At 41.9% G+C, this 19228-nt stretch overlaps 1 protein-coding gene across 1 annotated transcript in view; it reads left to right on the top strand.

The window, feature by feature from the left end:
- Positions 1–15396, top strand: part of LOC134221870 (uncharacterized) — a 75895-nt gene extending 60499 nt beyond the window's left edge. Inside the window, exons 3-4 of the mRNA XM_062701039.1 lie at positions 2352–4187; positions 15115–15396. Coding sequence (XP_062557023.1) covers positions 2352–4187; positions 15115–15396 — 2118 coding nt within the window. The remainder of the gene's footprint in view (positions 1–2351; positions 4188–15114) is intronic.
- Positions 15397–19228: the final 3832 nt, after the last annotated feature.

Raw genomic sequence — 19228 nt, 5'->3', positions numbered from 1 at the left:
AAGGTATCATGTGGCTTAAATCGTGTGAAATTTTGCACAGTTGAACGTCTACGCAACATTGCAATAACAGCCTGGATCAAGCCACATGGAATCTGAATGATGCGTCTTCAATTCCAGATTTGGGAGTAGATTGATCAGATTTGAAAATAGCGGCTGAAATTCTTGATGGACTACTGAATTTTTTCGACACAATTCACGCAAATAACGGTCAATGCCAACATAATTGGCCCCGTCGTTTGACCGGATCTCAACAAGCGCGAGATAATATATTTCAAAAAGCCTAAAAACGTGACAGATTTCCACTTCTAGGTGCACAACACTAGTTGAGAGGCACACAAACACCACGATGTGCCCCTTGGTGACCAGGAAGGACATATGAAAAGGATCTGTATATGGATCGGAGTAGACCATATATATGGTTTCACGAAGATGTAAATCACGCACCAATAGTTTGGGTTTTTCTTGTCATCGGTTGCCATTTTTACAAACGGCCACCTACACGGGTGCTTCCTCCAGCATCCAGAAATGGAATGCAGTGCAGAAATAATGTGTTTCGTTCCAAAACAGTTTGTAGCAATTTTTGATGTTTTGTGAAATGTTTTAATCCGCTTTACTTTCAATGTTTTTTCAACAGACTGCAGCGGCGGAACTTGTAAGCGGGCTTGGTAGTCATATGGCTACTGCTTCTGCCTCATATACAGGAGGTCGTGGGTTCAATCCCAGGTCCGTTCCATTCTCCTACTTTGTATCTTTCTCTATATTTCTCATGTTCTAGCAATCGCTAGAACTGAAAATGGACTTTCCATACCGTTTCGATTACTATTCCTATACCTTCAACTTGAGTATTCTAACAGTAATCTGCTAGAATTGGAAGAGCTCTATAGAGCTCGTTTCCTACATCCAATTAGAAATTCCATCAGTTGCCTTCTCCTATCTATCACATTGGCAGCTCGTTAACCAAGACGGACTTCTGCCTCTTGAACCTAACCCAAAAATTCCAACAAATTCCGCATGAACTCGTGGCAAGGGCTTGCAGTGAGCGAGTGATTGCATCATCATTTCCTCCCCCTTCCCTACATTGACTTGCATTCTGACGTGGCAGGCGCTAGTATGACCTAACAAGTGAGATCACCAGTACTTGTACATTGATGTTGTGTGCTAGTCCCAAGAAAACATCTGTTGGTTCCTGAGTGGTGAACTTCGTCAACAACTTAAAAATCACTCCAACAAAGCTTTAAAAAAATCTGTTTGTTCCCTGTGCAAGAACAGCTGATCTGGTCATAATGGAGTAGCTACTACGAGCAGTCAATCAAGCTCAAGCTCAGACTGCAGCCGTGGAATTTGCTTCCCTATCGAACTGACCACGGTGCTTCTTGAAACCACATTTGATTTCCCTAGTAACATTTTGGTTTTATGCTAGTTTTATAACACTCTTAAAGAGTAAATTATGGTCTTCAAGAGCGTTATAAAACTTAAAATGCTACTTGGGCTTGAATCGGTTTAGTCAGTTGAATCAGATCGATGAAGAGATGTGCACCATTGATCCTCAGTCGGGGTAGAGAGATTTGCTTGATTGGCGCCACAAGTGGTAGTATATTACACTTCTAAGCCAAAACATTATTATGCTACCTTGTTTATAACTATCTTTGGATCCGCCGTTAAACGATGTTCAGGGTTTCGGGCTATGAACGATATGAACTCGGCATTCAGGTCTGACGAGTAATCGCAGGCATTCATGGTTCGATCACAGTCGGAGACAGACGCATATTACAATCTGGCGACGAGAATTTTGGATACTCAAAGTAGAAAAGGTAAGAAATGGCGGATTGAAAAAAAAACGCAACTGTACGTGAGTGAATGGCAAAGAAATATTTGGAGAAAAGATTTTTTTTTCTCAAAATGGGGAACTGAGCGCGAAAAGACAAAAAAAATCTTTTATTGATGGCGAGGATATTTGAGTTCTCCGGCCGAAGTCGAGCGGTTTGTGGAAACTAGTTGTGTTTCTCTGTGAATTGGAAAATTTCACTGAGAAGTAGCGGAAGCATATGAGCTCCCCTGTGAATGGCAGAAATCGTAAGGATGTCTCCAGAGGAAAACAAAAGATGGCATAAGTGAACAGCAATGAGTTTCCCGTCGGAGTGGCAGAAATCTTCAGGGTTTCTCCGGAAAAGAAAATATGCGGGGGTTATTGAATCCTCCATGCTTAAAAAAACGTGATAATTGAGACGAGACACACGCTTACAAAACGCGGATGAATGTTTGGACACTGGAAAAAAACATGTTTTAAATTATTTGTAGTAACGACGTACAGAAAATTATTTAAAAAAAATAACTTTCGGTTTGCATTTCAGATGCAAGACACACGACCAGTTCCAGCATTCCGGTGCGACCAGATCGAAACCAGTAAGCTATCCAAAGAGTGGAAGACCTGGAAGGAAGCGCTGCAGTGTTATTTCGCTGCTTACGATATAACCGATCAGTATGCGAAGAAGGCCAAGCTCCTGCATCTGGGAGGTCCTGCTCTGCAGGTTGTGTTCAAGAATCTTAAGGACCACGACCATGTTCCTTTGGTAACATTAGAGCCAAAGTGGTATGATTGTGCTATTGAGAAGTTGGACGAGTTTTTCGAACCTCGACATCAGAGTACATCAGAACGACGGAAGCTACGTTTGATGAAACAAAAAGCAGGTGAACGCTTCGCTGATTATGTCATTCGGTTGAAACAGCAGGTAGCACAGTGCGGTTTCGAAAAATACGGCGTAGAAGTGAGCCTTATTTTGAGCGAGATCTACATGATTGATGCTGTTGTTGAAGGCTGTGCATCCAACGAAGTGCGGCGAAGAATTCTCCTGATGGATTTGTCCTTCACGGAAATCGAAGCTTTGGGAATCGCACAGGAAAGCGTAGAGCAGCAGATAGAGGAAATTGCTACCGGCCAACCGCCGGAGAAAGTGTTTAAAGTTGAGCAGTCTGGAAAATTCAGAGGAAAGTTTCCGTTGGGTGGTACAAAACCGACAGATAGGTCTTGTTTTAACTGCGGTCGTTTGGGACATTTGGCTGCGTCGCCAATTTGTCCAGCACGTGGAAAGCAATGCCGGAACTGCAAGTGCTACGGACATTTTGAGAAGCTGTGTCGGAAGACGAAACGATCTGTGGAAAGGAATGTTGAGAAAGTAATCAGAGCGGTCGAAGAGGGTCCCAACCCGGAAGTGTCGAAGAAAGAACCCGAGACGAACGAAGCAAAAGTGTACTACGCGTTTTACTCGGGAAATGAGTCTTATGCCATCGAGTGTGTCGTTGGAGGATTTTCCTTGGACATGCTGGTCGATTCCGGCGTAGACTCCAATCTTGTCAGCGGCACAATGTGGCAGAAGATGAAAGAGAAAAATGTAATGGTGTTTTCTTCAGTGAAGGGAAGCTCCCGAATCTTACGGGCATATGGCAACACGGACCCACTAGTGATTCAAGGATCTTTCGTGGCGGATATTTCTGTCATTCGCGCGGAGTTCTTTGTTGTTGAAGGGGGACAGCGATGCTTGCTCGGAGATCAGACAGCTAAACAGCTGGGTGTCCTAAAAGTCGGTATGAACATCAATAGCGTGGAAATGAGTCCGTTTTCCAAGATGCAAGGTATAACAGCAAAGATACTGATGGACCCGCAAGTAATCCCAGTGTACCAGCCGATGCGAAGAATTCCTGTGCCTCTAGAAGAATCAGTCGACAGAAAGCTGGATGAATTATTAAGGCGGGACATAATCGAGGTAAAAACGGGACCAACTACGTGGGTATCACCACTAGTCGTAGTGGGGAAAACAAACGGCGAGCCTCGACTATGCCTCGATTTACGAAGAGTCAACGAAGCGGTTTTAAGAGAACATCACCCTATGCCTTCTGTTGACGACTATTTAGCAAAGCTGGGCCGCGGGCGTATTTGGAGCAAGCTTGACATCAAAGAAGCGTTTCTCCAAATAGAGATTGAAGAAGACTCTAGGGATGCGACGACCTTCATCACGCGACGCGGCTTGTTTCGCTTCAAGCGTTTACCTTTCGGGTTAGTAACCGCTCCGGAGCTCTTCCAAAAAGCAATGGACGAGATACTATCCGGTTGTGAAGGGACGGTCTGGTATCTGGACGATGTCCTCGTAGAAGGCAACAATCTTCAGGAACACGATGAACGTTTGGACAAGGTAATGATGTAGTTTTTTTCCATGGAAAATAATAAAATGTGTTCAGTCGGAAATAGAAAATCTCGTAGTTTAATTTTACTGATACCGTTTCCTTTGCACAATTGGATTGACATTTTCTGTCTTTCTATTTGCAGGTTTTAAACAGGTTGAAAAAACGAGGACCTGAGTTGAATTTGTAGAAATGCCAATTACGAGTTTCTGGATTGGCCTTTTTGGGGCACAGAATTTCTCAGAACGGAATCATGCGTGCAAGTAACAAAGTGAAAGCTGTTCAATTGTTTCGAGAACCGCAATGTGAAGCAGAAGTGCGAAGCTTCCTCGGACTTGCAAACTACCTCAATAAGTTTGTACCGATGCTAGCCACATTAGATGAGCCACTGCGTAGGTTACTGCATAAGGATACTAAATTCGAGTGGACTCATGAGCAATCAGAATCCTTCAATACCATTAAAGTTGCTATGGGTAGAATAGAAAATCTAGGATTTTACCGAGTTGAGGATCGTACAGCCATCATTACAGACGCTAGCCCTTATGGACTTGGTGCCATCCTTATTCAATTCGACGAAGCTAACACACACCGTGTTATTAGCTTTGCATCCAAAGCATTGACCGAAACGGAACGACGCTATTGCCAGACGGAGAAAGAAGCCCTGGCAATAGTCTGGGGCGTAGAGCGGTTTCAATATTATCTGCTGGGTAAATCTTTTGACATTTTTACCGATTGTAAGGCGCTATGTTTTCTCTTCTCAAAAAGATCCAAACCTTGCTCTCGAATAGAGAGGTGGGTATTGCGCCTACAGGCTTTTGATTACAGGATTATATTCATGTCAGGCAAAACCAACGTAGCTGATGCTTTGTCCAGGCTACCACTACAAGAAGCATCACCATTCGATCCGTCGGAAGAAATATTCGTTCGAGAAGTAGCTGCGCATGCAGCCAACTCTTCAGCATTGAATTGGTGTGATATTGTTGATGAAAGCAATAAAGATCAGGAGATTCAGCATTTAGCATTAGCATTAGCATTGTTACGGTGTAATTCGTAGATTGGACACTAGTGATACTCATGTTTTTCTTTTGAGATCCTTATCTAGAATGCTATCAGAAATCAAGAAGGGGAGTGATCCTTGATTCCAGTCTTAAACAAAAATAACAAAAGCATGAGGATTACTACTCCTGGCCACGCCCATCTTCACCGTAACTAGGGAGAGGAAGGAAGTGTTGATGTAGTACTTACTTAACGAGAGGCCACCGACTTAGCGACACCCTCATAAGTACTACGGAGTTGGATTATGAGGAAGGTATTCGTTGGGTCAGGATTTGCCTGTAGCTGGCAATGTAACCGTGGTAGATCTTACCCCGTAATACACCACGTAAAGGTGTCTACCCAGCATTACGGGTAATAAAGATCAGGAGATTCAGGAAGTACAAAAACTACTGTTTAGTGGGGAGAATCAGAATTTGCCGATTGCTTACCGTGTCATTGCGAATGAGCTTTGTGAGATGGAAGGTGTTCTTCTTCGTGGAGATCGAATAGTAGTTCCACTTACCCTCAGAAATAAAGTTTTGCTAACCGCTCATGATGGCCATCCCGGCATCACAATGATGAAAAATCATCTAAGGTCTCATGTCTGGTGGCCAAAAATGGATGCACAGGTGGAACAATTTGTGAAAAATTGCAGAGGTTGCACCTTAGTCAGTATTCCGGAGGCTCCGGAGCCGTTACACCGAAGTCAGCTTCCCAGATTTCCTTGGCATACTATAGCGTTGGATTTCCTTGGCCCTCTACCAGAAGGCCAACACCTTTTGGTTGTAATCGACTGCTATAGCCGATTCATGGAAGTATTGGAGATGGAAGCAATCACTAACAGTGACGTTACAAGATAGCTCTCCATCATGTTCAGCCTTTACGAAATTCCTTCTGTCATGAAGGCCGATAATGCTCCTCAGCTAAATGGAGATTGCGTGGAACTAAAAGCTTTTGGTGAAGCAAACGGTATCAAGATTATAAACACCATTGCATATTGGCCACAATCGAATGGAGAGGTTAAACAGAAGACCCGTTCGATTCTGAAGAGGCTTTGCATAGCTCAGGAACGAACTGTATTTGTATCTACTAACGTATCACTCAATTAAGCATACGATAACGAAACAATCTCAGGGAGAGATCATGTTTGGTCGAAGGATCAAAAGTAGGCTACCTACTATTTCAACCTTTCAAGAAGATGCCAGTATTAGAGAGAGGGACGCTCTAGTAAAGGAAAAGGGGAAACTGTATGCTGACGAAAAACGTGGCGCAAAGGAAGATTCAGTGAAAGAAGGTGATATTGTGTTGACCAAAAGGATGAAGAAATCCAATAAGCTTGACACTAACTTTAGCAACGAAGAGTTTGTCGTTTGTCGTAAAACAGGAACGGACACAGTGATCCAATCAAAGACAACTGGTAAACAGTACAGAAGGAGCTCTGCACACCTTAAGAAAATTGGATGCCGCAGCAGGACAACTTCCATTGATTTTTCGGACCAGATAATGGGTTCGACTCCCGATTCTGTTGAATCATCATCCGAATTAATGAAAAGGCCTAGACAAGCACCTGCAAAGTACCGCGACTATGTCCCACATTAGGTTACCTTTAGGTACTTATATTTTGGATTAAAAGCAATATATTTCCATATTTTTATTTAACAGCAATTAATGATACAATATGTAAATATAATTGAATTATAACCTATAAAGATGTTATCATTTCTTTATTCAAAAAGAGGTTTGTAGTATATTACACTTCTAAGCCAAAACATTCTTATAATATTTTGTTTACAACTAGCTTTGAATCCGCCGTTACACGATATTCAGGATTTGCGGCTATGCACGGTATGAACTCGGCATTCAGGTCTGACGAGTAATCGCAGGCATTCATGGTTCGATCACAGTCGGAGACAGACGCATATTACAGTAGGTCAACTACAAGAACTACCGATACATTATTCTGTTCATCTATGTTGTTCTCGCATATACGACAGCAGTCAAAGATTGTTCGAAGACGTCCAAAAAATCCATGGAACTTGATCCGATAACGACTCAAGAAAATGCATCGCATCTGAAAGCTTCAGTTTTCTACTGTTTCAAGAATTTTGACCACTTGCTTTTCTGAACTTACTCTACTTGAGAATACATTGCTTTGAAAAGTTTGGCTGCTTCTCTTATGGATAAAATACCATGTGCGGAGCCGTCTTAGAACCATGCTACAATACACAGCTGGTAGTATCTGATTGGCTGACCACGGAAATCAATTCGTTGGAAGTCACGGTTCGATGGAAAATGCCCAAAGGAGTACTTGGTCAGAACGGAGCCGGAGAAACTGCCAAATGGTCTTTCAGCGAGACTGATGATGAAGCGGCTTAGTGAGGCAGATAAAAAAAATCATTCGCTGCTGGATCATTCCATTTCGTGCAATTTTTTTACAGCTTCAACGAGAGAATTGCCAAGCGCCGGTTTGGAATCATCAAACGGTAGTCTTTCTCCTGCTCCCAGAAATGATGCAAGGTTTGGTTCAAATTCATTTTAACATGCAGGTTGACAATGCTGTAGTTAAACTGTGTGGCTCCTGCTGCATCGTACTGTCCTTCGACAATCCATCTGAAGATCCACTATATGGTCGCTTTCGTTCCTGACCTGTCCTCCCTCGAGAAGAGCAAGAAAATTCAGATTCAGTTCCTAGTACGATGTCTATTGCGCTTGGTGGATTGAATTTCGGGTCTACCAGTTCTCCAAGATGGTCGAGAAGCTTAATATTGGAATAGTTGAACCGTTGAGATGGAGTTGTGGTGGTTAATATTCCAAGAATGTAAACTTTGGTGTTCAAAACTACGCTGTCTTTCAACTTAGGTGCTAGGAGCAATGAAACCAGATCACGCGTTGTTCCCATTTCCTGATGAACCAGGCGGTTTATGTTTACGAACCAGAATTGATCAAGATTCTAGTTGAATCGTTAATAGGGTACGGAGATATGGTACAAAGTTAACTGCCGGGTTAAAGAAAGGAAGCTACGCTTAATTGAACGTCTAATAAAATAAGAATAAATAAAAATCACGTTCACTTCCGGGAAAGCAAACTGTGCTTGTTTTATTCGAGACGACTGTAACTGTAACACATTTTCTACTCTGTAGTATTTGATGACCTTACTCATCAGAAATCAGGATTCATTTGTGCCCAAAGGGAAAAATGCAATTTGGGTTATACACTCACATTTTATTACCGCCATGGGGGGTACCGGAAGTCGTTCAAAAAGGTCTCTTATATTTTAATCTTTTTGCCCTCAGATACATTCAATCTATTCTTTAAGCATTCAAAGTAGTTGAAACAGTGACCCATTCTCACCCCCATTTGACCCATTGTCACCCTCGACGACGGAACCGCAAATGGTATCTATCCATCTAGTGATGATGCTATATTAAGCATCATCTGGACCATCAGAACACATTTCGAGTATCCCTAATAATAGGGATTCCCTATTATGCATACGGTGATAATTCCGTACCTGATGGAACCACCGTATACAACAGGGTGCATGCATCTACAGAAAAGATTTAGAAGAATGCTGTTTTCCGTGAACTTGTTAAATGAAATTAAACTATACAGATATTATAATAATGTATGGAATGCCAATAAGAAGAAGAATTATATTAAACTATGACGTTCTAGGGTCTCCGAATCTTCCTGTAGTTTGAATCAACCGAATCAATCACGGCTTCCATGATGTCCCCAGCCAAGATAGCAGCCCAATTAAGATTCCTTGGAGTTTGAATCAAATTGTCTACCGAATCAACCATGGCTTCCATTATGTCCCTCGTCGTGGTATCAACTCAATAAAGTTCTCCAAGTATTTGTCTTTTACATGCGTCAGAAATCCTGGCATAACAGGCATAAAAGGCTTCCTCATACGCAGGTGGTTGTGAGTTCAATCCCAGGTCCGTCCCATTCTCCTCGTTTCCATATCTATCCTATATCTTCAACTTGACAACTGCGATTGCTAGAATTGGAAAAGAACGAAAAAGTTCATTATGCATATGTACAACATGTGATAGATTTAGTTTGGAAAAGGTATTGGAGGGTAACCGCCCCTTCGGTGGGCTTTGATACATTTGCATAATCAAGTTTCAGACATAGTAATTAATTTCCACTCCGGGTGGCTTAATACCCGGCATATAGGCAATTTACTTTGAATGTACCGAAAAAGTTCGTTTCCTACATCCAATTAGAAATCCATACAATTGATTTCTTGTATCACATTGGCAACTTGTTAACCAAGATGAACCTCTGCCCCTCGAACCTAACCCAAACATTTCAGTATATTTCGCATGAACTAGTGGCAAGTTCAAAGGTATATTCGGCTTGCAGTGGGCGAGGTATTGCATAACCATTTCCTCCCCTTCCCCGACATTGACCTTGAAAAATCCACAAAGAATTAGTTGGCGCCTTCACCGGGATTTTTTTGAAGGTTCCCCCAGGTTCTATTGCAAATTTACTCACGTAATTCCCTAGCAATAGTTTGAAGATTCTAACAAGAATTATCCCAGAAATTTCCCAGCCCGAAGTACTGAGGAGATCGCTCTAGAGGCTCTATAAAGGCTCCTCAGGAGAAAAGCTTTCATTATTTTTTAAATTTGTTTTTAAACAAGCCAGCGTCTCCGGGGCCCTCCTCAGCCGTGCGGTAAGACGCGCAGCTACAAAGCAAGACCATGCTGAGGGTGGCTGGGTTCGATTCCCGGTGCCGGTCTAGGCAATTTTCGGATTGGAAATTGTCTCGACTTCCCTGGGCATAAAAGTATCATCGTGCTAGCCTCATGATATACGAATGCAAAAAATGGTAACCTGGCTTAGAAGCTTCGCAGTTAATAACTGTGGAAGTGCTTAATAAACACTAAGCTGCGAGGCGGCTCTGTCCCAGTGTGGGGATGTAATGCCAATAAGAAGAAGAAGCATCTCCGGCTTTGCATCAATTGAAATTTTAACATTTTCAGCCAGCAGCGTGGCACCAAGGAATTCATACGGAAGTTTGTCCAGGGGCTCCCCCAGGAGTTGCTCTGAGATGTCCTCCAGGATTCATCCGGAAGTTCTTCTCGAAAATTCTTAAGGAATTCATTCGAAAGCTTTCTGCAGCATTCCACTTGAAGTTCCACTTCATGAAATTGCTTTCGAAGCTCCTCCGCAAATTCGTCCAGGAATTCCTTAAGAATTCCTATCGGTAATTCCTCCAAACGTTTTATCAAGAATTCATAAGGAAATTCCTCCGAAAGTTCTTTCAAAAATTCTACCAGAAGTTCATTCGGGAATTCCGCCGGAAGCTCCGTCAAAAATTCTTCCGGAAGTTTTTTCTCCAGAAATTTCTCCTTTAGTTCTGCCAGGAGTTCCTACTTAAGTACCTCCAGAAATACTTCCAGTTTCTTTGGGAATTCCCTGAGGAATTCTTCCGGAAGTTCCACCAAAAATCATCCAAAAATTCATCTCGAAGTACATCCAAGAATTCTTCCGGAAGTTCTTCTACGAGTGCCACCGAAAATTCATCCTGCGGTTCCTTCGGAAGTTTCTCCATGAATTCCTCTGGAAGTTTTTCCATGATTTTTTCTGTGAAAACCTCATTCAGGAATTCCTTCAGAAGTTCCTCTAGGAGTTGCTCGAAACGTTCTATAAGCAAGTACTATGGTTTTTTTTCCAAAATTCCTCCGCTGGTTCTTTCTCCAGGAATTCCTCCGAAAGTTTCACCAGAAGTTTCCCCAGGAATAAGTTCTTCCACGAATTCCTTCGAACCTTCTATTCTCAATTCCTCCGAAGGATGCTCCGAGAATTGCTGCGGAAGTTCCTTCAGGAATTCCCCTGGTAGGGCTATAAGGAATTTCTTCGGAAGTTCTTTCAGGAATTCCTCCGAAAGTTCTTCCAGAAATTCATCCGAAAGTTTCTTCAGGCATTACACTGAAAGTTTGTCCAGGATTTGCTCCGGAAGTTGCTGGAACTCATCCGGAAGTTTTATCAGGATTTCCTCCGAAAGTTCCTTCAAAAGTTCCTCCGGAAGTTCTTCTATGAATTTCATGGAAAAATCTATCAAAAGTTTCTCCGGAAGTTCCTTCAAGAATTTCCTTGGAACTTCCTCCAGGAATTTCTCTAAAAGTTCTTTAAAAAAATTCATCTAGGAAATCCTCCAGGAATTCCTCCGGAAGTTCTTCCGGGAATTCCAACATAAGGTCCTCCAGGAATTCCTCGGGAAATCCTCCGGAAGTTCCTCCGGGAATGTTCGATGCATGCAGAAGATGTTCGAGCATGCAGGGAGATAGAGAGAGAGGTGTTTGGCTGATAGGCGTTTGTTTACCTTTGCTGGAACCAGCTTTCGTGTTGGATGTCAGGAGTTCGTCTAGTCCACTCTTGGCGACTCCGTCTTCGTTCCGACGTTCCGCGTGCTCACCTCCGGTGTGGTGACTCATCTGATTTTGGGTTCTAGTAAACGGGGACAAGCCCGCCGGACCTTACTATACCCTCACCTCCAAGGCTTTGGTCACCACTTTCCGGGGCGTGTGGTGTGGCAATTACGTCAGGCACAACGACCACCAGCACGAGACTCGCCGAAAATAGCCTTCTGAGAACACCGCTCAGTGATGACACTTCCAGGGGTTCTGGGGCACTTTTCCACCTGTCTTTTCGGGCCGAACGTGGTCAATTCGCTGCGACGGAGACAAGGCAATCTGTTCGTAAACTGGTACACATGGGGTCCGGTGGCCGGTACTGCAATCCACTGACACGTGATCCACAGCGTAGGTTTGGACTAGCCGTTTATCGAAATCCTTTCACGTTTGGTCCACTGCTCACGCACGTGCTTCGCGATACCCCTTCATCACTCCGGATTTCTTAAATTACTCACCAGGGTTCTCAGATGCAGCGCAGCGTTTTGGCAATATGTTTTCCGGACGCCGGATGATTTATCATAGTTCGTGAAATCATTTTGTTTATTTATGTTTTTTATTTCATCCAAATATGAGTAAACGAACTTACCCATATTTGAGTAAGGCCAAATCTCTCACAATATTGGTATATTCTACCGATTTTCTCGGTATATTTTACCTATATTATAGGTAATTTACAAGATACCCAAATATGGGTGAATGAAGTACCCAAATATGGGTGAACTGAACTAAGCGTGTAGGAAAGAGGAAGTTTTCCCTTAGGGTGCGGCCAGAGTAGACGCGAAGTGAGATGCGAAGCGAAGCGTCCATACGATTTGACAGCTCCTTATTATTGATTGTTATTCCTTCGCGTGTAGTTTTCGCGGAACGTCACGTAGACGCGTCTACTCTGACCGGCACCTTAAGTTTGATTTGTGGTCTCGCCGTGTGGATCATCACGATTAATCCCTCGTACTTCTCTTTTCCAATAAGAGATCACTATGCTGGCGCTTTCGGTTTTCTTCTGGACGCACGGTTCCGAATTCCGAACAAAGCAAAACAGGAATCAAAACAAAATACGATGATCTTTCAACATCAATCAACCTTTTGCTTCAACGATAGCGAGGAAGGAATCAAAATCAGCATGCCGCAGCAGCCGTGGATTTTTTTAGCTGTTTGGACAAATCGACCTTTTTTTGTGAGAATGGAGAAATGGAGAATCACCACTTGTACAGAAGCTGCAGCCGAGGACCGTTTAGCATTTATTATCGATCCTGTTCAGGTGCGAGGAAGCAATAATTAGCGAAAGTGATTGTTACCAGGAAATCCAATATTTTGTCCATTTGAGGTCAAAGAACTCTAGAGACACGTAGTTGGGCTGGGCTCGAGTGTAAATACGGAGAACAATGACCTCAATCGACTCAGTGACATGAAAAGTTTTTAGTGTTAGGCAGGTTTCAGGTGAACTGCTGGCCATACCCCAAGAGATTTTCTGTCCAGATCGGCAATCTCATAGGATGAGGAACCTATTATGCCGATTACTGAAGCAGGGAGATATTGTCGCATGTTTCGGCTGTATACCATTTGTCCGGCTTGTAATTGTAAAGCTTTGCCATAGGCACGATGACGAAGACCGTATCGTTTGTGGCTTTCTTGATGGGCCTTTTCTAGTTTTTCTTGGATTAATTTCTAATGTCGCCAAACATTTCAGATTGACATCGTCTTTGCTCTGCGGAGGAAACTTGTGGACCATCTTTGCCGAAATGATGGTCAGACCCTTTTATGCACGCACATCTCATGTCCGTGCGCTGCAAAGAATGTGGTCAAGTCCGTCGCTGAGTGCTCTGTTGAATTCAAGACGAAAAGATTCCAGAAGAAAACCGAAAGCGCCAACATAGCGTCTTAGATCTCTTATTGAAAAAGAGAAGTACGAGGAATTCATCGTGATGATCCACACGGCGAGGCCACAAATCAAACTGAAGGGAAAACTTCCTCTTTCCTAGAGAAAGGCGAAAGGTTTTCCTATTTTGCGTAAGAAATAGGACGACAAGGCATGCATTAAAGCCTAGTTGCACGGTTAGATGACTTTACCCATTAATGGGTACTATGTTATTGTTGATATTATTCCCACCGTGAAAAATTCACCCATTTTCTTTAAAAAGTGCCACTACCCATTAAAATGGGTAGTGGCACTTTTTCAAGAAAATGGGTGAATTTTTCACGGTGGGAATAATATCAACAATAACATAGTACCCATTAATGGGTAAAGTCATCTAACCGTGTGTGATATTGGAAGAGGAAGATTATCTTCCAATACCAATCGTCTCTGAAGAGATAATGAATTTTCAAGACAAATATAAATAAGGTAGTTTACAAAATAAACATGAATGAAAGAAGAATGCGTGAGAGAAAGTAAATGTTAAAAGGGTACCCACGAATGAGAGAATGCGAATGAAGATGAATGAAAAAAGCATCAATAAGAATTAGTTCAAGAAATAGAATAAGAATACATAAGAACGAAAACAAACGTCACTAATCGGTAAACAACTAGTATCTATAATTGAATAATAAAAGTAGAGGATCCGGAGAATTACTTACCCACTGCATACTAAAGTACGAACATGTTGAATCAGGAAAGATGAGTCCTAGAAAAATTACCAAGGTGGAATGTCCCTCTTGGCAATTTCCCTTTGGGAGGAGGGATGATTGTTACCAACGGCTTGGAACAATAAAAAAACCGACACTCGGCATTCAGGGTGGACAGTTAAGGCTAGGAGGATAACCTACATTTATTGAATTTTTGAATTTGAGCTTTAAAAGTTATAAAACTAGTGACGTTTCATGATTTCCCTTTTTCTAAATGTTATACATGTACTTCGACTTAATCTAGGGAAGATCCATAAAGTACGTCACGCAAAAATTGGCGATTTTCAACCCCCCCTCCCCCCTTCGTCACACTTTTTGTATTAAAACTCTAAAAAATTTGTATGAGTCGTCACGCTGCTTGGAACCTCCCCTCCCCCTAGGAGCGAGACGTACTTTGTGGATAGCCCCCTATATAAACACAGTTGATTTCAAAATTATATACAACCTTCAAAAAGATAAAATAAAACCACACATATGTACAATACTAGTAACTCAATAAGACAAATTATTTTGCTATAAAAACCGTCAACTCAAAATAAAGATTGTTACCCCTCGTATAAAAAAAGTAATTGTTAGATCTCAAAAGTTGATAGTATGAGCAGCGGGAAGAACGAAGGAGCAAGAGATGAGAGTGGGATGGAGAGAAGAGGAGAACGAAGAGAAGAGAAGGGAGAGAAAGAAAAAAAGGAGGAAAAAAATTGGTGACTCTGCGGCGATTAAGAAGTAACGCCGGATAAAAGTGAACAGAAGAACAATTTCGAGGTGACGATAGACGCAAGTTTTTATACGGTTCCCGGAGTGGAAACGGTTCCTAAACAAAAACGGGATATCGCGAAGCGCGTGCGCCGAGTAGCGGACGGCGAAAACTGTGGCCAAGCGTGAAAGGATTTCGATAAACGGCTACTCCAAGCCTACGCTGTGGATCACGTGTCAGTGGATTGCAGTACCGGCCACCGGACCCCATGTGTACCAGTTTACGAACAAATTTCCTTGTCTCCGTCACAGTGAATTGGCCACGTTCGGCCAGAAAAGACAGGTGGAAAAGTGCCCCAGAACCCCTGGAAGTGTCCTCACTGAGCTGTGTTCTCAGAAGACTATTTTCGGCGAGTCCCGTGCTGGCGGTCGTTGTGCCTGACGTAATTGCCACACCACACGCCCCGGAAAGTGGTGACCAAAGCCTTGGAGGTGAGGGTCAAGTAAGGTCCGGCGGGCTTGCCCCCGCTTACTAGAACCCAAAATCCGATGAGTCACCACACCGGAGGTGAGCACGCGGAACGTCGGAACGAAGACGGAGTCGCCAAGAGTGGACTAGACGAGCTCCTGACATCCAACACGAAAGCAGGTTCCAGCAAAGGTAATCACCTATCAGCCAAACACCTCTCTCTCTATCTCTTTTGCATGCTCGAACATTTTTGGGCCTCAACGGATCCCAACGGATGATTTCAAACCTATTGAAAATTCAGAATCAATAGACGTTTAAGCTTATTCTACTGTGGTTGTCAATTTATTTCTCTGAAAGAGGGTCCTGAAGGTCTGGTGTCGTTCCGCTTGCGTTTTCAGTTGCCTGGTTCGTTGTGTGTTCACCCGTAGCAAGTAAGCATTCGCCGATCCTGAGAATCTCATATTAGGAGGTGAGCTAGTTAGGGGCGTGCGGACGTTCACTGCCCAGGCGTAGGGACGTCACTGGCAGTAATAACGTTTCGGATTTTCCATGCTGGTCTGATAACCACTGCAGTCATAGCATGGTGTATTAACTCGAAGACCACCATCAAAAACGGCTTAGAAAAAATTGCGCTACTCTAGGACGAACTATCTAAAATGAACATTTTACGGATGTTCCGAATTATTCTGGTGGCCACCTGTAGCTATACCTGAGTAAGAACGGTGAAATATCTCTAAAATCACGGTCAGAAATGGTTTAGAAAAAATAGCGCTGCTCTAGGATAAACTTTTCAAAATGCCAATTTTTACGGACTTCCCGGATTATCCGGAAAGCCGTCTGGTGGCCACTTACTGTCATTTGAGTGAGAACTGCGAATTAACTCCAAGGTTATTGGCGGAAATGATACAAAAAGAATCGCGCTACTTTAGGATGAATTGTAAATGAAATAAATAAATAATTCATTACCGGTCACTTTTTCCAGTGCACCTGAGCCTTTTATTTAGCTATATTTACCCGAGCCTTTTATCAATTCACGTTTATTATCTTCTCAATTAATGAAGAACTTGAAACAGATTTTACGACCGTGATTGGGGTGAATGATTTGTTTATCGGCTTTATCGGTCATTTCTACTCAAAGTATGAGGGAGTAGATAATCGAAAGATAATTGAAAATCATTAGATTGAAAGCCATTCGCTAGGGCGCGAACAAGTATGAAGCGATAGAGGGTGAAAGGGAGAAAGGAAGACCATCTATTGAACAGCACACAATCGAAGCGTGAATCTTCTTGCCTAACGCCCTGGTTGTGGACGGCTTGGTTAGTGGTATGGAAACCACCGTGCCAAGAACTATTTTTTAAGGAATACATGGTGGTTCGGTGCAAATTGGTCAACTGACTAAAAAGATATCTCATTTATATTCAATGTGTTGTACTTTTTATTGCAATGCGAGTCCCGGAAGATTAAGGTGACTCGGGGACACAACACACCGTGTTATTTTTCCTATATTTTGTCTCTTTCTAGCATTGTCACCTCGTAATTTTAGAGCGGCGTGTGACCTTAATGTAAACCCATGACTGCCAACACCATCTAACATCGCTGCATTAATTTTTACATCAGCTATATGTTGTGAAGCTATAATTTTTACATCAGCTATATGTGTCAGTTAGATGTTGTGAAAAAAAAAACTTGTCAAAAGTTAACCAAGATTTTTTGTCTACGCTCTCAAAGAAAATCACCCATAATATTTAGATATTTACTCACAAATGTTTCATACTGCCTGGTACAGATTATGGTACAGATTTTTGAAGATTTCGGTTCAGATGAAAAATATTTTTGAGCCCATCGTACATATAAAAATGTGGCAACACTGCGAAGCAGTTTTTTCGACTTACATGGATGCTTCATCGTAGAAACTGAGTCGGAAGTTTTTTTTTATCAAATATAAGTAAGTATTCAATCCCGGATTTATAAAAATGACAAGTTAATAACTTTTGAAGCAGCTTTCCAGCCGTACTAGGATCATGTCGTCTATTAGGACACTTTTGAAATGGCTCAAAAGACATTATATTTACAATTTAATAGAAATTCTCTCCCATTATCCCATTCTTAATCATATAAATTGATCTGTACGATGTCATTCTTGTCTTTATGGTCAGAAGGTATGAAGTATGCGTTCGCTGAGTTACTTTGTTTACCTAAATAAGTTATTGGTTTTTCGTGGTTTTTGATATATGTCAATACTTTTAGTTGTCTAGAAAAAAATGGAAACTGTTCGTGCATTTAGTCTATTTTGTAGTCATTCCTTTCCCTAGTAACATTTTGGTTTTATGATGGCTTTATAACACTCTTTAAGAGTAAATTATAGTCTTCAAGAGCGTTATAAAACTTAAAATGTTACTTGGGTTGTCAAGGTAGTCTATTACTATTATTATGTTCTAAACAAGTAGAGGGAATGACGGCTTTGGCAGGTTTTGCTCTATTATTGGCAGGGGGTTTTTTATGACTGACTAGGCTCAAATTTGGCCTAAACATTCTTTGCATATCAAAGAATATTGTGGCCAAATTTCATAAAATTTGGTCGACAAAAACCCCCTGTCAATAATAGAACAAAACCTGTCAAAGCCGTCTTTCCCCCTAGCTTAATCGTTTCCAAACTAACTGTTATTATCTGTAATGTACTGATGATTAGTTATGACTGCAGAGTTCGTACTTTTCGTTTCGTTGAGACGAAATTAAGCGATTTTCGGGTCGGAGGATAATCTTTTTTCGGAGCTTGTAGTAAAAACTATCTTTCTCCTACCGTGCGGGACCGAAATCCGTACAGCACCGAAATCCGTCCACCTCATGAGATATCAATAAATTAAAGGAGGTTAAAGGTAATTAATGTAGGAATAATTAATCTTATTCTGTTCAGATACTTGACAGTAAGCTTTTAGGACATAGAATTGAAAAGAAGGCTTTGAAATTAAAACCACAAAAATCAAAAACAAATCTCCACCCACCAAACGCGGAGTTTGTGCCGCCATTTTGTTTTCGGGTAGAGCATAATTGCGCCAAAAGTAACTGTGTTTTAATTGCTAATTGCAAATCATTACATAAGATAAGCGGAATACAAATCGAAGGGATCGCTTCTCAAGGTGCATATCGAACTATTTACAGTGGTAGTTTAGTCAATCAGGCTGTTTCAATTTAAATATTTGTTGGTGGGGATTCTCATCGATTTGTTTTCGGCGAAAAATGACAAAACAAAACTTTGCCAGACTGTCCGGACGTTTCGGTCGATTTACTGGCCTTCGACCATCTTCTGCGGACAAATCTTCCAGTCACTTATTTTCTAACAGACAGCCATTACTACTAACTGTCTGTCTGTTAGAAAATAAGTGACTGGAAGATTTGTCCGCAGAAGATGGTCGAAGGCCAGTAAATCGACCGAAACGTCCGGACAGTCTGGCAAAGTTTTGTTTTGTCATTTTTCGCCGAAACCAAATCGATGAGAATCCCCACCAGCAATTTCGCGGCGATTGATCCATTGTAAACATCAATTTAAATATTTAGTTAAGAAATAGCTGTACGGATTTTGATCCTTTGATTCAAAATCCGTCCAAGGTGGACGGATTTCGAGTCAGGAGTAGTTGATTTAATTCATTATTTTATCATGTTTTTCGTAGTTTTTAGTCAGTAAATGCGAAACACTTCAGACACATTCCAGCGTAACGCGACACCATGAGGAGCCGACTTTCAGCGAGAAATTAGGTCTGCATTTGAAAATTAGCTTTGGGGACATATGATTAAACAGGTGTAAAAT

This window comes from Armigeres subalbatus, chromosome 3 (genome assembly GCF_024139115.2).
Source record: "Armigeres subalbatus isolate Guangzhou_Male chromosome 3, GZ_Asu_2, whole genome shotgun sequence".
NCBI classification, from domain to species: domain Eukaryota; kingdom Metazoa; phylum Arthropoda; class Insecta; order Diptera; family Culicidae; genus Armigeres; species Armigeres subalbatus.
This window is presented reverse-complemented; position numbering and strand designations above follow the sequence as displayed.